The 18,997-nt window shown below is 59.1% G+C and overlaps 5 protein-coding genes across 5 annotated transcripts; 2 read left to right on the forward strand and 3 right to left on the reverse strand.

Annotated features, from left to right (window-relative positions):
• Positions 1-1,794: 1,794 nt before the first annotated feature.
• B0H18DRAFT_1126896 (phosphoenolpyruvate carboxykinase-domain-containing protein) lies at positions 1,795-2,373 on the forward strand (the record flags this gene model as incomplete). Its single annotated transcript, XM_048035228.1, has 3 exons — positions 1,795-1,838; positions 2,068-2,167; positions 2,227-2,373. 3 exons carry the CDS (start codon positions 1,795-1,797, stop codon positions 2,371-2,373), a joined length of 291 nt encoding a protein of 96 aa, XP_047885572.1.
• Positions 2,374-4,559: 2,186 nt separating this feature from the next.
• Positions 4,560-5,258, reverse strand: B0H18DRAFT_889513 (uncharacterized protein; the record flags this gene model as incomplete). Its single annotated transcript, XM_048041275.1, has 2 exons — positions 4,560-5,059; positions 5,114-5,258. Coding segments are annotated over 2 exons (645 nt in total), but the record flags the coding sequence as incomplete, so codon positions are not given.
• Positions 5,259-7,534: 2,276 nt separating this feature from the next.
• Positions 7,535-9,565, reverse strand: B0H18DRAFT_1126898 (uncharacterized protein; the record flags this gene model as incomplete). Its single annotated transcript, XM_048035229.1, has 11 exons — positions 7,535-7,719; positions 7,822-7,864; positions 7,915-8,355; positions 8,409-8,546; positions 8,601-8,687; positions 8,744-8,845; positions 8,897-9,001; positions 9,057-9,125; positions 9,181-9,324; positions 9,377-9,501; positions 9,553-9,565. The coding sequence occupies 11 exons, from the start codon at positions 9,563-9,565 to the stop codon at positions 7,535-7,537; spliced, it is 1,452 nt and encodes a 483-aa protein (XP_047885574.1).
• Positions 9,566-13,869: 4,304 nt separating this feature from the next.
• B0H18DRAFT_1126900 (uncharacterized protein) lies at positions 13,870-17,170 on the reverse strand (the record flags this gene model as incomplete). Its single annotated transcript, XM_048035230.1, has 9 exons — positions 13,870-14,382; positions 14,434-14,825; positions 14,879-14,995; positions 15,049-15,183; positions 15,235-16,056; positions 16,108-16,281; positions 16,336-16,469; positions 16,523-16,950; positions 17,000-17,170. The coding sequence occupies 9 exons, from the start codon at positions 17,168-17,170 to the stop codon at positions 13,870-13,872; spliced, it is 2,886 nt and encodes a 961-aa protein (XP_047885575.1).
• Positions 17,171-18,632: 1,462 nt separating this feature from the next.
• Positions 18,633-18,800, forward strand: B0H18DRAFT_850752 (uncharacterized protein; the record flags this gene model as incomplete). The annotated part of the gene is made up of 1 exon (XM_048039605.1): positions 18,633-18,800. A coding segment is annotated over one exon (168 nt), but the record flags the coding sequence as incomplete, so codon positions are not given.
• Positions 18,801-18,997: the final 197 nt, after the last annotated feature.

Here is an 18,997-nt window from a genome sequence, read left to right on the forward strand (position 1 = left end):
GCTAACAGCGAGCACAGGACGCGGTGACGTGCAGCGCGACGCGCACGACGACGGCGAGCACGCAGGGCCAATGCCCTGCGTGTAGGCAGCATCAGGAAATCATGCAATCTGTCTGACGGCCATGTCAGGGGCTTCAGAAGCCTTCAGAGGCCTTCAGATTGCTTCAAATTGCTCCAGAGCATCAGCCCTCATGACCTCGGTTTTTTTCGATGCTAACTCGTCAGACAGGATCCTCAGACTGTTCAGACAGTCTGTCAGACCTTCCAGCTCGTCAGCCAGATCAGCCAGGGCGTATAAATCGACTCAATAATATTCTATTGATCACTACTACTGTACAGAATAGCACTAGCTAATGTTATGTACCATATGCTTGTGCGAGCTACCGTCTGCCCAGTGGATGCGTGCGGCAGGCTCACTCCCAGTCATAATGTTCGTATCCGTGTCCTAGCTCCTTCTCGGGCCGGGTGCGGCACGCTCATCCTTCACGGGCCTATGCATGTCGGGCTGGGGCATGCCAGGCTGTTGCTCGGTGGGTACTTGCACGCTGCGCTGGGTACCTAGTGGGCTGTTGCTTGTCAGTCCTGTTCATTGAGTTGGGTCGTACCAGGCTTGGGCACGTCGTCCACTTGCATCGGTGGGCAGCTAACCAGCCGTCATCGTACCAGCGCGCGTCAGTTCGCAATGTGTATCCATAGGGACCGGCGTTGGGTACATGCGCAGAGGCCGCCACCGTTGTGGTCACGCAGAGCTGCCACGCGATACCGCCCGCGCGTGTTCTGCGATGACAGTGTGCTTTGAGCCGCCCGTTCGTCGTGCTGTCCTGTTCTTTGGGCTGGGTCGTTGTATTGATGTGCGGCGGAGGGGCCCTTGCCGTACCGGAGTGCGTCGATACGTACCGCATTGTGTCCATGTGCACAGACTTGCTGGCTATTCCCGCGCTCGGCGTGTTGATGCTCGACCTGCATGTGTGCCGTGCTTCCACTGATAAGCTGACACTACTTGACATCTGGGGCTTGCCTTCGCTGAGCTTGCGCTCGTTGCGCACGCATGCACGCCGGAACGGTGTCCATCGGGCCCGTCCTTGGCTTACAGGGGACGTCTGCGGGTCGATGAGGTCGTCTGCGGGTCGATGGGGTCGTCTGCGGGTCGAGGTGGCCGGTGCGTGTGCACTCACTTGGGATGCCAGCCTGGCCAGCCACGGTCTCCTTCCCTCCCGAAAGGCCTTGATCACGCTGTCAGGAAGCGGTACGTGCGGCGTAACGCGCCTCTCTGAGACTTTTCTCAGCCCCTCTGTGCCGTTTTTGTCGCCAAGGACGCGAGAGCGGCCGATGACGGTTCGAAACCAACCACCTGCTTCAGATGCTCTGGCTGATGATGGGTGGGCGTTCCGAGTGGGTCAGCACGAGGGATCAGGGCGGGAGAGGAGGAAGATGGACGCACAGAACAAGGAGAGAGCGGATGCAGGGACAGAAAAGAAGAGAGCGGGGGCGACTCGACCGCACAGGTGGATCCCGCCCTCCAAGCACCGGCGGTCGGGCAGTTTTGGGGCGCGGCAGGCCGATGCGCGCGCAACGTCTCTTGCGAATGGGCCCGCATGGGTGTCCTGGAGGTTGGCTGCAGGGGCGCAGCGGTGAGGCAGGGGAGGGGCTGAAGCTGAGAGCGACTCGGACTTCGTGACTCACGAGAGCAAGTGCACGTGCCTCAGGCGCTTAGCACTTCTCGCGCAAGTGCGGCCTCCACGTCGACGTCGACTCCAGTACTGCACGCAAATTACGACGGAGATGCGAAGACAACATGGAGCGAGGGGAGGCGAGTTACGGCAGGGATAGCACTTACAGGTGAGTGCGACGCACGCCCACTTCCGCCTCTCCTGCCTGCTCGCCCGCCCCTCTTACTCGCCTGCTCACTCACCCACTCGCCCGAGGCTACGCTCGCCTGCCCACCCGCCAACGCTGCGTCTCGCTCACGCTCCCTTTCGCCCGCACGTTCTCCCTAGCCCACAATCTCACACGCCCGCTGGCCTGCCCACCCGTTCGCCCACGCTCCTGCTCACCCGCTTACCCGTAGACCCGTAACCCCGCCTTCACCCGCACCTCACGAAACTCGTACCAGCTCAGGTGAGTCTGTACCCGGGCGGGTCATGGGTGCAGGTCGAGCTCAGGCATGGGTATGCCCGTGCTCGGCCCAGTAGCACTAAGTACCTCCACTGACCGGTGACCGCCCAAGTTCGTCCAACTCTCACTGCACTCGTCTGCCAACGTCGGCATCGAGAACAACGATGTGACCCTCTTCTTTAGGTTATCGGGCACGGGCAAGACGACGCTCTCCGCCGACCCGCGCCGGAAGCTGACTGGCCATGACGAGCACTTCTAGTCGGACGACAGTGCGTTCAACATCGAGGGCGAGTACTACGCGAAGTGCGTCAACCTTCCCGCAGAAAAGGAGCCCGACATCTACGACGTGGCCCGCTTTGGGAGCATCCTCGAGCACGTCGTGTACAACCCGATCTCGCGCTGCCCGACTACGACAACGTCAGCATTACGAAGAACACGCGCTGCGCGTACCCGGTCGAGTTCATCCCGAACACGCGGATCCAGTGCATAGCCAACCGCCAGCCGAGCAACACCATCATGCTCACCTGCGATGCGTTCGGTGCCCTGCGCCCGTGAGCAAACTCCATTCCTCCCGAAACGACTTCCCATACTGTAGTGCGCTCGACGCTCCAAGGATGATCTGAACGAAGGTGCGTACGGGTACCAACAACCGTCTTACACTGCTCACAAATGGTTCGTCTCACAGGCTCTACCGACGACTACGTGCATGCCCGTACAATACCTCCTGCCGTGCGGTGCCTGACGGTTAACCACGACGCTGCCCACCACATCTCGACGAGCACTGTGTGAACGGAAACGTTCGCGGCCAGGGCGAAGGTGGTAGCCGACGAAGGACGATCGGCGGGTCCCGCCGGCCAGGGCGAGTAGGAGACCAGACGAGGCAAGCGGGATGGCAGACAAATCGGCGGACGGCGCGAGAGTGAGTGGATGGGGTGGGCAAGATGGTTTACGGGGCAGATGAGATGGCAGACAGGTCGAGAGAGGGTACACGGGGCGGGCGAGTCGACCGCCTACGACACGGGCAAATGACTTAGACGAGACGGCAGACAGCGCGGGCGAGGCAGCAGATGGTGCGAGGGTGAGAATATATGGTGTCACTGATGAGCCCGTGTTGACCTCGACTATCTGCTTCGGCGTTGGTACCCACTATGTGCTTTCCAATATGTACAATGTTCTTGAGCTGTCAATATACGAGCAATAATATTGTGACTACTGTGATTATTGAATAGACAGTGTCTTAGATGGGACAGTCCTATAACCTTGTTGGCTCATTGAACTTTCTGACGAGTCTGGACTACTCTGAGGATTCTGAACTATCTGATGCTCTGGTCACTCTGAGGGGTCTCCGTCAGCCTCTCAGATGCTCAGAAATTGCACAGTTTGCTGATGCACGGCCGACGAACAAGCGGCGTGAATGTCCAGTGCACAGACGCGGTCGACGAACGCGCACACAGGTAAGCGGAAGGGAGGCCAAGGAGGCACACAATCGGGTGGGCGGGCGTGTACACAACCGGGCGGGACCACAACCGGGCGGGACCACAACTGGGCGGCGACGCACGCACGGCAACCACGAGCGCGCAGGGCAAATGCCCAGCACGCAAGCGCGGTCGACGAACGAGCCGCGCGCGCGAGCGACACACAGGAGACGGCGACGGTGGACAGGGTGTGTACAACACACGCCGACTGCGAGCGCGTAGGGCCAGTGCCCCGCATGCAAACGCAGCCGACGAGCATGTCGCAGGTAGTGAATGGGGGGCGAACGGACGAGGACGAGCGGGCGGGAGGCCGGGAGGCGTAGTAGTAGTGCAATGTATATTAGTGTAGTAGCATTATAATCGACGGCAGTTTACAGCAGGTTATAGCAGATTACGGACCTGCCCCCAGCTGCCCAGACCTGCCCGCAGACTAAGACGCCTGCTCTCGGCAGGTTGGGGCAGGTTATGCGTTAAGGCCGTGTTTCAATTGCCTGCCCCCAGTCAACCGAGAGCTGCCCGTAGTGTAGTCGTTGACAGCAGCTGTCAAGACCTTTTCCGGGCAGGTGTCAGCTTAGTTCGGGCAGGTCCGGTTTTCACTGTGCGTGAAGCGCGACTCACCATCGGGGAAAGGCGGCGGGGCGATCACAGTCCCGGCCCGCTGCGGTGCGGGGACGCGGCCTGTCGCCTGCACAAAGTTTCAACTTGAATTTCAAGCTCAAGTCTGCCTAAGTGACAGTCTGCCCGCGGATGACCATGTTGACCTCGGCCAGCTACATCTCAGAATATTGTGCTATACATCGCCGACTTCAAGTTGATCCATGAAACAAGTCACTGGCACATTGACAGCAGTGACCGAGGCGTATATTGCGGTGCACGACCCAACCGACTCGGAGTGCTACCAAGATGTGGGACGAATCCGTACTAAAGGAGGACAGCAGTTATAATCATCCACGGTTCGTTACCCCTACCCTCACTTTGTATCATCGACCAAACCCAGGTCATCAACGATCGTGTCTAGGATCACCTGCGGCTTGACGAGCGTTTTGACTTCAAGGCGTCCTCTCGATCCGCTGCGGTTGTCTCTCTCCGTGCGACGAAGCCCTAGCGTCAAGGCACGTATGACGGGGATTCCGACTCTGTCTTGACGCTTCCGCCGAGGTGCGTGTTCGTCGACCATCACTTCTGGTCGGAAGGGCTTCTTCTGTTCCTCTACGAACACCTCGTACTCGCTCCCAGCCACGTCTTCTCCAACCATCCTACGCATCTGCATGGCGGCCTTCACGATGATCTCGAAGGCTCCCCGTAGGTCGTTCTTGTCCCAAGATGCTACTCGAGCGACCGTCAAGATTGTTGTTGCATCCTCCAAGAGACGTTTCACATGCCGCGTCTCTTCGTCTTTGACTGCTGTCGAGCTGGACGTGGCGTACTTGCGAGTTAAGGTATGCCAGCGGCCGGCGACAGCTTGTGGCTCTGCGATTACCATAAGCAGGGTCCTTGACGCAATGGACAGAGTATCGGGCTCACCTGATCGAAGGATACGGTCATAGATGGAGCCGATGAATCGGTTGGCACTGCTACTAGACGGAGTCCAGGAAGATATGACCTCGGCAACATATGTCGTGACGGTGACCTGCAGACCCATCTCCAAGGTGATACGGTCATCCTTGTTAAAGTTACAAGTTCTCAGTCGCGTCCTCGTGGTACTCGACTCGATTGCTACTGTACCTGTTAAAGTTACAAGTTCTAATACTACAGTTTCAGCATCTTCGGACTAGAAATACAGTAGGGAATGAGCTTACCTCAGTCGCGTCCTCGTGGTACTCGACTGAGGTAGCTGGTGTCTACGCGCGCCCGTTACAGTCCGTTCGTCCATCACGTGTCCGTGTCGTCACAAGCGCCGCGTCACGGTCCCTCCTCAACCACATTATTCAGTGATACCTACCCGATACTAACGGTACACCCGGGGTGCATTTCGCCCGTTGCAAACGGTGGGCCGGAGGCCGCCCGGAGGAACACGCCGCACGCTGCAGGCGTAATGGCCGGAGACCAGCCCTCTTGTTCATAGCGTTGTGACCGGTCGGTAGGCATGTAGGTCTGAAACGGCACAGCCGCAGTACGGTTTGACTTAATTATAGGCCATACGGGACGGCCGACACATCTTTCGTGCGATACCAAACGACACGGCCGGTAGGATGCATCATGTTCCTGTGGCGGGGCGGCCGGCTGGCTCCCAGGTCATGGTGACGTCACGGTCGGGATTCTAGCCCTATGCCAACAACGGGCTGGGCGCCGCTTATGGCATATTGCAGGCTGTGCTTCTAACGAGAGGGCCGGTTACCTTTGTGTACCACACCTGGCGTGCCGGCCGTTGTCCAACACCAACAAGCAGGCATGGTGCTAGGTTATTTCGTCCTGCCTATAACGAGCGTTATAAATGGTCCGGCCGGAAGTCTAACCATGCTGGTTTCATACAGGCGGGCTGTACAATGGGTCGGAGATCGCATTGCCCAACCACCGCTGGTGACGGTCCGGCCGGCTCAACTCAGGTCACCCAATGGCCCTGCGTTCAGGGCGAGACCTACCGTCAATATATATAATGTTTACGCTCATGTCGGTCCGGCCGGACATTACACGCCCAAAAGTCTTCCAGGGGAGGGGTTTCAGAGTCCCCTTGGTGAAGATGCCTGCCGAGGACACCAACGGTCCGGCCGGAGACCACTCATCTCAGATCATCTGCTCCAGGACTGGTAGCAGTATGCAGACCAAAAGCACACAGGCGTATATTTCGTGTGGCTGTGTTGTAAACCGACCATTAGCGATGTTAGGCTGCGCACCTCAGACTTGTCGGGTGTGGATGCACGCCGTCCGGCCGGCGAACATATCATTCCCGTCATCGCCTGCGGGTCATGTGAGGTAGCCCAGCGCAGTCAACATGCTCATTTGGCTGGTGATCCCGTACAATTTCAGTCACCCAGCACAATGGGTGGCTCGGGATTGGGCTCTTCACCTCCAACTGGCCGGCCGAGCAGAGTCACATACCGGCCGGCGAAGAACTATCTGCTGTCATCGCCTGCGCGTAATGTGAGCAAGCCTAGTCTAGTCAAAATGTTCCGTCAGCTCGTATGTACATGCAATTACAATGACACTAACCAATAGCTCGCTCGGGACTCAGCTCCTCACCTCCAACTCGCCGGCCGAGGGTACACATCTTCCGGCCGGCGAACAACTATCTGCTGTCATCGCCTGCGCGTGATGTGAGCAAGCCCGGTCTGGTCAGAATGTTCCGTCAGCTCGTATGTACATGCAATTACAATGACACTAACCAATAGCTCGCTCGGGACTCAGCTCCTCACCTCCAACTCGCCGGCCGAGCAGAGACACATACCGGCCGGCGAACAACTATCTGCTGTCATCGCCTGCGCGTAATGTGAGCAAGCCTAGTCTGGTCAAAATGTTCCGTCAGCTCGTATGTACATGCAATTACAATGACACTACACAGTAGCTCGCTCGGGACTCAGCTCCTCACCTCCAACTCGCCGGCCGAGGGTACACATCTTCCGGCCGGCGAACAACTATCTGCTGTCATCGCCTGCGCGTAATGTGAGCAAGCCCGGTCTAGTCAAAATGTTCCGTCAGCTCGTATGTACATGCAATTACAATGACACTAAACAGTAGCTCGCTCGGGACTCAGCTCCCCACCTCCAACTCGCCGGCCGAGGGTACACATCTTCCGGCCGGCGGACACATATCTGTTGTGATCGCCTGCAGGCGATGGCGGATTCCCCACCCCCAGCTCACGGGCCGAGGGTATACATCTTGTGGCCGGCGAGCACCTGTCTGCTGTGATTGTCTGCAGGCGATGCCAGGTCACCAACCCTGGCGTGTGACACGGCATTTATTCGGGCACACTACTCTATACTGGATATACATGAAGGGAAGTTTGCTCTACTCCTCCACGCGCTCCGTATGCGAACGCAAGCGGTACCACCCACGAATCCATCCCACTGCCTCCATGTTGTTGATGTTTGCGTTCTGAAGTGCTCCGAGGGCCTCCAAACGAGCGAGTATGATTCCGCGCTCGGCCGTTAACTCCAAGACCCTCGTCGCTGTTGCAGCCGTCAACGCCGCACCTGCAAAGAGTGTGTCAGCATCCTCTTTCGCATCGATAGGTCACTCGCATGCCCCAGGCAGCTTTGCAAGACACTAAGTCCGTGAACATTTCGAACACTCACCGTTGTCTATGTTCTGTTGCAGAGCGTAAGTAATATTCGCCGGCTGCAAGGCACTGATAAGTCGGACACAGATCGCAGGGCGAGAAGACATACCTGTCCCGATGGGTTTACATCGTGGCCTTGAAATGGGTCCCCCAGCCCGTCGGGCATAGCGGACGAAGACGATTGCCCTGTTCTCTCACCTAGGCCGGGTACTTCATTCGCACTCGCCGCTTGTCCCCCAGTGTACGTGCGCGAGATATGAGAACTCGCATGCGGCGGCCGTGAAGCCCCCGCAGTGGTCCATCCTTCCGCTCCGGTGGACGCTTGTGGTGGGGGAGGTTCTACAAATTGGCGCCGACTGTGCCGAGGTACCAGGGGCGTGGGTGCTGGTAGAGCCCTCCAGCCGGGGGGTGACCCTGGCGCGTTCGATATCGTGGCCTGCACCTCGACCTCTGATTCGCGGCGTATATGCATGATGGCGGCTGCTGGTTTGCGCCCGTCGTGCAGCACGCCAGAGTCACGAGTGGGCTCACTTTGCCCTGGAGTAGCGCTCTATTCGCGAGGGTCAGATCAAGAAGCGAAATGAAAGACATGACCATACGCACTGTTGTACTGTCATCTGCCTCATCGGTTTCCATAGGAATGGCCCCAATTCGAAGGCCGGACTCTGGCTCGTTCCCCGCCATGCCGCTAGTGTCGGCAGGGTGTATGATAGACATTTCCCGGTGAACGTCAGGATCATTCTGTGTAAGGCATCAGCTACCAAGGCCGATCAGATTACTTTCGGAAATGCGTACCTCTTCTGTGTCGTCCATCGGGATTGCAAATCTCCCGCGAACCTTAATCCTGGCCTGCCTTGGCGGTTGGGCCGCGACAGTCGAGGACTGAGTATTTCGAATGCGTCAGTTTCGTGATACAGGGACACGGCGTTGTAACATACATTCGACGGGGCCGGCATACTTTCGGCCCGTACAGACTTCTTTTTCACCTGCACGGCATTACCTGCCGCCCTCGAGGTAGAGTCCTCTTCCGCTGGGTGTGTCTGCCGGTCTGTCAGGTTTCATCGACAGTACAGATTACAGAGCTGGCCTACCTCGTCCTCGTCACCCATCGGGATCTTGAATCGGAAGTGGTGATGAGCTTCCGATCCCAAGTCGGGGATCGCACGGGCAACCGTCTTTCCCTTGGTTGTGCCGGACTTGGGATTTCAATCAGTGGCAATTAAGGCACGAGTACGCCGGAGCAATACGTACTGTCTCCCGAAATGCCGAGGGTGTCTCTTCCTCCATTGGGATGTTGAATCGTCGAACAGGGTGGTCCTTCTGCGCCATATATTAGGTTCGATGCCTGTGTAATGTGAGCAATTCGAGTACACACCGGTGTTGCCTCTACCTCGGACTCTTCATCCTCCATGGGAATCGCAAAACGTCTGCGGGGAACAGGTTGTGGCTTCCTCCCCGCGAGCTCCCCCGCTGACGTGGCAAGCTGAGGCCTCTCGCGACTTGGAAGGTTACGTTCAGCCTGTACGGAGTTACCAAGACGAAAGAACAACACAAATTACAGAGGTGCGTACCTGCACATCGGAAGTATCCTCGGGAACATTTACGGGGTCCCCAGAGGCGACACGAGAACCTGGCGTGGCGCGCCTAAGTGGTCGCGTGGACGGGGCCCGCCCCCGCGTCGAAGGCTTGCGTGACCCTGCCAGGCGCGGCGTCAGTAACTCACCCAAGATGTCTCAGTGCGACGTACCTCTGCCGGACATTGTACTGTCGTAGTGAGGAGAATGGCGCACGATCTGTGGTTGAGCACAGATCAAATGGCGCCCGATCGGCGAAGTTCGTTTGTGGCTAGCAAACCCGCGGCCACGCCGGGACCACGTGACACGTGTGGCTTTGAACTTGTTGATCGCCGGCCTCCTGCATCACTTTGCTCTCGCGTCCATCATCGCGTCGCTCTCCGCTCACCCATCCCACTCTGCTCTGACACCCTGATTTGTGCTCTTCTCGCTGCTTTGCTCAAACATGCCTCGTACGTCTTCCACCGCCAAGTCGTCGGCCGCCACCAAAAGGCCCGTCGCAATCATGAAGCAGCCGGACCTCGACGTGTACCTGGCGCGCGTCAACGCTCACCTGCTGAGGTTCATGGGTGGTGGTCTTGTGAGGAAGACGGAGAAGGAGACGTTTTCCGGGGAGCAGGTAAGCACGGGATACCATTGCGGCGTTGTTAGCGTGCTAACTCAGAGACCCAGCTTCAGAAACTTCAGAAGCTGATTGTACGTTTTGTGCTCAGTGTCTTGCGGAGTTACCTAACACTTCATCACAGGACCCCGCTATTGAGCAACTCTTCGGCGCGTGGTCCAAGGCCATGACCCCAGAGGAGCGTCCGAAGGCTCCGAGGCTTCTCCTCTCCGCAATGCTCGAGGTGGACTACGCGACCGCCGAGGACCCCGTACGCCTGTCCAACATCCGGCCGAATGATCCCCGATTGGCGAAGTGTCAGTGGCTCAACCCGCACGCTCCAAGTGGTCTGCCGCCTCCAGCCCCTCCGAAAGCCCCGGAACCCGGCCCATCTCGAGAACCGCAGAGTGTTCGATTCCAGCAGTTGGCGGCCGACGAGGACGACGAGGACGAGATGGATGGAGCATGGGAAAGTGGCGCAATGGACGTGGACGAGGAGGGTGAGGACGAGATGCCGGTGGAGGAGGAGATGGAGGAGGAGATGGAGGAGGTGGTCGTGGACAAAAAGGGGAAAGGTAAGGCCGTGTCGGCGGGGTCGGGGAGCAAGCAGAAGGTGGGAGCCGGACAAAAGCGCAAGCGGGCACCCACCCCTCCTCCGCCTACTAAGTCCCAGCGGCGCTCTGGATCGAGGGCTGTCAAGGTGAACGACGAGGTGGACGAGGATGACGTTGCACAGACCGAGCCAGAGGATGGGGAGGACGGGCAACAGGAAGCCCATCGTCGCGCGAAGAAAGGTAAGCAGTACCGCCCTGTAAAGATATTTTTGGCCCAGATCAGCACTCACAACGGGCTCTAGCAAAGCCCTCCAAAGGGATTTTGAAGATGACCGCCGAGGAGCTCAACGTTGAGCGGGCGAAGTTCAAAATCGATTACAGCAAAGAAAAGACGCGGAAAGAAGTGCACGTACGGCCCATGGTAAGTGAATGATGATCCCTGGCAACGTTCCATGCTAACTGGGTATATCTTCCAGCCATATACCTGTATCTGTTGCAGGGGATTCCCCTGTCAAATATCGGCACCCAGGGGATGCGAGTTCAAGGTCGATGGTACCCTGAGGAAGAATCACCCGGCCTGCGACTTCTGCCATGTCAAGAAGATCAAATGTGAGCCGATCGACACCGAGGGCACCTTCAAGCCCGCCCGTGGGTCTCGAAGACGGTCCTCCTCCCGGGCAAGCAGTGTGGACAGCGACGCCCAGGGTAGCGACGCGGACGGACCTCCAACGACGGCCGACGAGTCCGGCGACGACAGTGACACAGCCTCGGTCGCCACTGCGTCGAGCCGCAAGAGCACACGCCGGAGCGCTACGCCCTCCCGTCTTCCCACAACGGTGACTTCGAAACCGCCAAAGCCGGCCCAGGCGAAGAAGGCCGCAGCGAAGAAGGCCGCAGCGAAGAAGGCTCCGGCGAAGAAGGCCCCGGCGAAGAAGGCCCCGGCCAACACGGAGGCTGGGCCCAGCAGCGACGCTCCGCCACCGCGCAAAAGGGCGAAGAAGGCACAGGAGCCCGAGCTTGACCCCGATGACATCAGTAAGTCCCCAGCTGCTGTCAAGTGGGACACTCATATGAACTACGCAGAACGCGTATACCCAGTAATGCCCAACAGCAAGACTCGCCCGGCACTTGGCCAGCCAATCTCGGTCGTCCGCGCGGAAGACATGCGCCCCGATGTCATGGCTCTCCGCCTTCGAGACCTGGAAGAGCTCGTTGGGAGCATGAGTGAGCGCATCGTCGCGCTTGAGGCCTCAAACATGGCATTGCGGGAGGACCAAAGGCTCATCAGTGAGTACCGGCCGGAGCTGCTTGCCGTCCTCTTCACAGCTAATCAGTTGCAAGGTCGCGCGTGGCTCGCCGGTGAAGGGAATCCCAACTACGTCACAGTCATCCGGGAGATGGTCACCCGGATGCAGGCCAACATGGAGTGGCAAGACACTGGGTCCTACAGCGAGGGGCAATCGCCCCCGATCGGGTGGAGTCCCCTCCCTGATTGGGACGCTTCTGCGCCATACCTGATGGATCACACGTCGGTGACGCCCAGCCCGGATGGTCCACAGGGGGACCGCAGTCCGCTCCTGCGCGCTGAGCCCGAAGTGGGCGGGACGTCGGCCACCAATGACTCTCGCGCGGCGGCGATCGAAGACGGGCCCTCGCCGCAGACGGTCATGATTGACCCTGACCACACGGGCGTGAACGACCCACAGCCCGGGCGACAGCGGGGAGTCGACCCTCCCCCACCACTGCCCATTCCCAGCTCAGCCACAGCGACGTTGACCAACCCGCCCCGGACGAGCTCACAGGCGGTGTCAATCCCCTCATCGGCCAGCACCAAGCCCGCCATCGCGCCGCCCGCAGATTTGTCGATGAAGCAGCTGCGGGAGGACTTCCAGCGGTCGTGGATTCCGCCCAACCTCTTCGCGCAGCTGGCCCAACGTGCGGCGGAGCCCGCCACCACTCCTCAATCCGCCCCCGCCACCCCTCGCACGCCTGACGGACATGTGCAAGCTGGCGGCGCCGCGATGGTTGTCCCGCACTCGGACGGGGGCGTGCCGACCAATGCCCAGGCCACCAAGAACGTGGCCGACGCTGTCCACCCTGAAGAGACAGTGCCGGCGGTTATGCCCGAGGTCAGTGGGCTGGCGCCCGGTGGAGCTGCTGCAACAAATGTGGAACACGCGCCCGGAGGCGCTGCTGCGCCGTTGACTGAGGCTGTGGCCGCTACCCCGCCTCGGTCTCCCAGTGAGGCTGCAGTTCCCGCCACGGCCCCCTCCACCGACGTCGGGCCGGCCACCGCCAACGGCACGTCCACCTCCGCGAATGAATCGGGAGTCGCCGGTGGCCCGCCCACTGTCGAGGCTGCGCGAACCGACGAGGTTGCCCCCGCCGTCGAGACGGACGTCGCTGGCGAGATTGCGCCCCGACCAGGAACCGCTGACAGCGCTGGGCAGACGAATGTGGAAGCGGTGCAGAAGCCTGCGGATGAGGGGACGCCGGCCGAGGGCGGGGACACGGACACTACAGCAATGGACACTACGGAGTAAAGGATCCATCAGTAGGAATTTATGACGATGTACAATGTATTGAATGCTCGATCAACATGTAATTATAATGAATGGAATGGCTCATGGCGTGGACTCTACTGGAGGGTGGCTATAGTGTAGTGTTTCGTCAACTTAGCGACCTAAGAGCCTCTTTGGCTTGGGTGACACTCGACCGGCCGGCTCCCTCTAAGTTTCGGCCGGCGTCCTCGCATGTTATCATGGAAGTTGGCTATATCTGCAGCACCCTAATACCGCTATGACGAGACCTCTGCACATACCAGCTTTCAGAAACACTTACAGCCCTACTGTCTTCCAATGACTCGTGCTCGCCGAGAGATGTCTCTGACTCCCCGGCCTGTGCCTTTCATGCGCCGGCCGAGACAAACGGTTATCCGGCCGGCGAATCCGGGTTGTCAGCCGGCCGGCACACCTGCGCCAGTCACCGGCCGACACTTCATGCGGTATTGTTGGACATCTTGCAATACGAATGCTACCCAGCGTCGACTCTCATGTCGCTTTGTAAGCCTTAGACGGGGAGACGTACGGGGCTACAAGGATGTCCCTCATTCAGCGGCCCGTTATCGCATGTTCGTCGGCCGGGGCACACTTCAAAGGCTCCGGCCGGCGAATCAGTGCTCGATGCCGGCCGGGCTTCGTGCGCGATTGACCGGCGGACACTTCCTGCATATGTGTCGGCCCTGTGAGAGATACCCATTGTGCAGCAATCATACAGGTACATGATACATAACAACTCCGAGCTCGAGGTCCTTTCAAAAACACATGGGAGAGAACCTACTTACCCCGGCCCTTGGGTCCGGGCTTGGACGGGCCAGCTTTGGCTGGCTTCTTCTGCTTCGCCGGGGAGGCTGAGTCTTCTCCGCGATGACGCTTGACGCGCGCTCCAATCGCGGAGATGTCGTCTGGGCCGGCCTTTCTTTTCCTCTGTGCGTACGCCGCAATATTGACAAAGAGCTGAGCGAGGGCTTCGCAATGCTTCACGAGCTCCACGACAACTTTCTCGCCCATCTGGGATTCAAGGACGTATTGCGGTATCTCGTCGTCGCTTCGGTGATCAACCTTGGTCTCGATGTCACGGATAACCGACAGGATCGCGAGGGCGACGAGCAAGGCATCGTCCTGCCCGATGGTATTCTCGGCCAAGGAACCTTCCATCAGCGTTAGCCACCGGCGGAATTGCGAGAGAACGTTCGGCTTGGTATGAATGACGTTGGAGCACGTCTCCCGGGGATAGTCCCATCGTGCCCAGTCCCACCGAGTGCTCGAGCGCCATCCACCCTTCTCCGGCTGGCAAGGGCATGTCAGCCCAACGCCAAAGTTTGCATGATGTGCTCTTACCAGATGTTCGGTTGCCTCAACCATCCCCCTTGTGCCATCCTCTGATGTCATAGACAGCAGGTATGCTCGACGGGCCAGCCGGGTGTTCTCGACAGTCACCGGGCTGTCATAGTCGGGGTCTGAAGGCGACCGGACGGGTACCACCTTCTTTGTGTGGCCCACGATCTGCACTTCGTCGTCGTCGGCGTCGGACTCAGCTGGCACCAACGCACGGCGACTGCTGCCCGCCTGTTTGGATGACGCTGCCGCTGGCTTGGCGCCTTTCGGCGCAGTCTCCTTCGTCGCCGGTGGCTTCGCCTTGCCCTTGGGTGGGGCGGCCTTCGATTCATTCCCCGGCGCACTGTCAGCTCCATCTGCGTCGGCCGGTGGCTCAGCAACCTTCCGTCGGGGAACTGTACTTATGGTGAGTGGATTTTCTAGTACGCCAAGGCAACCTTCCGCTTACCTGGCTTGGGCCTTGCAGGCTTCCCCCCACGGGCCGGAGTGTCCTTCGATTCATTTGCCGGCGCCCCTTCTGCTCCATCTGCGTCGGCCGCGGGCTTAGGGACCTTGTGTCGGGGAACTGTGCTTATGGTAAGTGTATTGTCCTATACGCTGAGGGAATTGTCCGCTCACCTGGCTTCGGCTTTGCTGGCCTTGCTCCAGTGGTTTGATCCTTGTCGCTTCGCCGTGCCTTCCGCCGTTCATCTGGAGGCGCCTCTGCAGCATCCTCCGTGGGATCGGGCTCGGCGGCCGGCTGCCGCCGCGGACCTGTGTTCACTGTGAGCACGTCAATGGGTCGAAAACCGATGAATCTCGCACGTGGTTTGGGCCTAGCAGTCGCCTTCTGCACGGCGGCGGGCTCAGCACTCGGACCCGTGGTGTTGGGTTTGCTGGCCGATTTGTCCTTCGTGCCCTTGCTCTCCCCCGTCGTGTTTGAGCCGCGGCCGGGACCAGTGCCTGGGGGAAACGCCGGCCTGAACGTCGTCTTCTTAGCGGTAGCAGATGTCGGCTTCTGGCTGACATCTTTGGCAGGTTTTGCCGGACGGTCCGCCTGGTTGGTGGTGGCGTTTGACGGACCGCGCGGAGGAGATGCCGGGCGAGATGGGCTCGCCGCATTGGCCCGGGCCTTGCCCTTGTCCGCTTTCGTGAGCCGCGGCGGAGACGGTTCTTGGTCATCATCATCGCTGCCGGCGGGGTCTTCAAACAACGAGTTGTAGCTCTGGTCGATGTCCCCGCCCTGAAAAAACTCTGCCTCAGCGTCGTCACTGTCTGGCGTTGGCGATCGCTTTCGCCGCCGGGCCGGGGCAGGCGGCCGGCCGGCCGGCGCCCGTTTTGGCGGAGGCTCTTCGTCGCTCGACGAGCTCTCGTCGTCTGAGTAGCGCTCCTCGTTGCTCTCGTCGATCACCACCACCTCGCGATTTGAGTTTCTCCAGGCCTTGAATCTGAAGACCAGCAGGCTACCTTGGTCATCCTGCCGCTCGCGCCAATGCTTCAGGATGGCATCGAGGTCACCAACCCGCATCTTGTTTGGATCACTGAGAACATGCCCGGCGGGAAGAAACGCCTCGTCAATGAACGTGTCAGACTCCTCCGACAAGGATTGCCAGGGTACCTTGGCCTTTGGCCGGCCGGTGTACCGTCCTGGCCGGCGGGTCGTAAGCACGTATTAATGCTGTAGGAGGTAGCACGCACTGTATGTCATACGAACGAACGTTCCGAGGACGGCTCGCTTCGTGTCAGTCTTGGCAAAACACTCGTGATCGGCGTCAGGGAGCAGAGGATACCTGTCTTCGTCGAGCTCCCAGTCGAGATTCGCGATGAGCTGCGCCGCGCCGAGTTGCCCGTCGGCGGGAAAGCCATCGCCATCTTGTACCATTGGTATTAGTGCCTTTGCCCTGACGCTGCATCCCGGCCACTCACCCATCACGTCTTCCGCATACTTCTTCCACATCTCGTACGTATGGCCCCGCTTGAAGTCGGGGTAGGCGTCGATGAACCTCTGCGGCTCAGTTCCTTCTTCGCCGTTGATGGGGAGCTGATCATTGAAGTCGAATCTGCAGTGCAGTTAGTTGGGGAAGTTGACAGGCACACCGAGGGATATACGTACTCTACGATGCCCGGCCGGCCATTGGAGGCCTTCACGAAGCCCAGGGTGAACGTCCTCAGCCCAGTCTTCCTGTACATAATCCTCTGGAAGTCCAGGACCATGTCGGTCCCGTGTCTCAGGAGCGTCTTTTGCTGCAGGTCGGGCGGCCACTCTGTCCGGTTCCATAGGTCCGCCGTGGCACGGTAGTCCTCCTCTTCCTTCTTTGAGATGCCCTTGCACAGCTTGGAGCGGGCAGTCTGGTAAAGGGATAAGTACACTTTTGGATCCTTCTCCCTGCCCTGACCGAGGTCAGCGATGATATCCGCAAGGTCGCCCTCCCTCTCCCTCGCTGCGACCGTCTGCCAGCTGACATCCTTCCCTAGCTTGAACATCTCCTTCCTCAGCTTCTCGCGTTCCTCTCTCTGGTCAGTATACCACTTCACCACAAGCTGTAATTCGTGAGCAAGGTCATGATGTTGTTATGCTCCGACCCCGTACCTCCCTGGTCTCTCTGTCAAACGCATACTCTCGGAGCTCCTGGAGGCGTTCTATGGTATTTTTGACCAGCTCCTCCTGACGTTCATCATCTCCCTCAGCATCCTTCCAGTCCTGAAGGTTGTCGGCGAGGATTACGATGTCGCGTTTTTGCCAGAAGCTCGTCGGTGCCATTGTGTAGATCTCGAGTGGAATGCGAACGGCCGGTGAAAGCAGTGACAGTTCGGAATTTCGGTGGTTTGGGGCTGAGTATGTTTGGGCGTCAAAGGATGTCTTGGGCATACACGGACGATGATTAAGCTGATTATACATGACACCCCTGCATCCCCTCCGGCAATTGTATACTATACGATGCAGTTAATTGCAAGCTTTTCAATGATACCCATATGTCATATCATCTGTCAGGATCCCACGCGATGGTGCAAGGAGTGTCGGCCGGAAACTCGCCCGGCCGCCCCGTTGCAAACATGGCCGGCCGCCACATCGGCGACATAGGACGCGTGTGTTGACAACGGCGTCACAATGGCTGTGACTGCCGCACCATTTCCATATCATTGGCCGAACGAGAATTGGGCCTGTCCATGCGCCGGTGATGGGTTCCCAACGCCATTCCTGGCCCGGCCCGGTCGCCAACGCGCGGCCGGGCGGTGGGTGGTAGATCACCCTAGCACAGTTCTAGCGCTTCTGGACTGCACAGACCGACACCGAGAACTCATTGACCCAACTCCTGTGGCAGATCTGGCTTGGCCCGCGCCATCCGGCGACACCATCGAGTGGGCCGGACACGTGATCAGGATGAACTGTCGGGCCGACTCCCACTCCGGCCGCATCACTGTATACGCCTGGAACTGAGCTGCGGTCGGTACGATCTCATCTCGGGTTCACGCTAGAACTTGATTGCAACAGCAATCTCAGGTCCACGATCGAACGTGATACTCTCGATCGGTGTCAACAAGTGCCCCCCCAGATATGCGTCTCGATACCCGGGCCGATGACCTCGGGCAGTGACCGGCCGGGGCTTTGCGTGACTTGCAGCATATTCCTGTCCGTTGTGACAGCACAATGTATGCCGACTTGGTGAGAATTTGGTGATCGTTGTCTCCCTAATTGCCCGCTACCAGGCGCAAATCCGACACCTCCGGCCGGCCCATGAAAGACGTGCGGTCAGCTCGGCGTCATTCCTGAGAGTCTCGCTCAATGGTAAGGCTCAAGCCACGGGCGAGCTCACCTAGTGTTGTAGAGCTCGCATTTACGAGGACCCGCACCACTCGAGGTGTCAAGACCCGCCTTGTGCAAGTGCAGAATGCGGGACTGCAGACCCCTCCACCAACACCGCATCGCAGCATCAGAACGTCAACGCAGGACACAAGCTCTCTTCGCCATGAAAGCCCTACCGTTTCCCACCCCATCTTTGACTTCCTAGATGTTCGCAAGGCAGCACCACTGGTAAGTCTTGCCAGAGCTGGTACGCTGCAAGGCTGCTTATACAAATTATCAGACCCAGCCTGACATGCTCAGGGAGTGGATTCCCCTCCAGCACGAGTATCTGAAAGCCATCTACGCTCATTGCGAGCCTCCAGGCACCGGAAATGATGGGGGCTTCATCTGTGCGGGCTGTAACTCCGGAGGGGGGGTCTGGAAGTGCTTGTCTTGTATTGGGTGTCCAATCTACTGTGCGTCTTGCTGCTTGACACAACATCGGCGAACACCCTTCCATCGGGTGGAGCGATGGAGGCTTGATCGCTACTGGGCACCGGCGTGGTTGCGTGAGGTCGGAGTTGTCATCAATCTTGGGCATCGGGGAGGCGAGTGCGAGCTCGCGCAGGAGGCCGTGCACGAGGACAGTGAAGGAGAACATGAGGAGGAGACGGGGGGTGATGAGGACGATGATGAAGAAATGCAAGACGACCCTCTACGCCATGCAGATCCACCCCCCGCGGGCCGCCCGCAATGATGACCATCGTCGACATCTCTGGAGTCCACTTCCTACCAGTGCGCTGG

Source organism: Fomitopsis serialis (assembly GCF_022376445.1).
Source record: "Fomitopsis serialis strain Sig1Antser10 chromosome Unknown B0H18scaffold_223, whole genome shotgun sequence".
In the NCBI taxonomy this organism is placed as follows: domain Eukaryota; kingdom Fungi; phylum Basidiomycota; class Agaricomycetes; order Polyporales; family Fomitopsidaceae; genus Fomitopsis; species Fomitopsis serialis.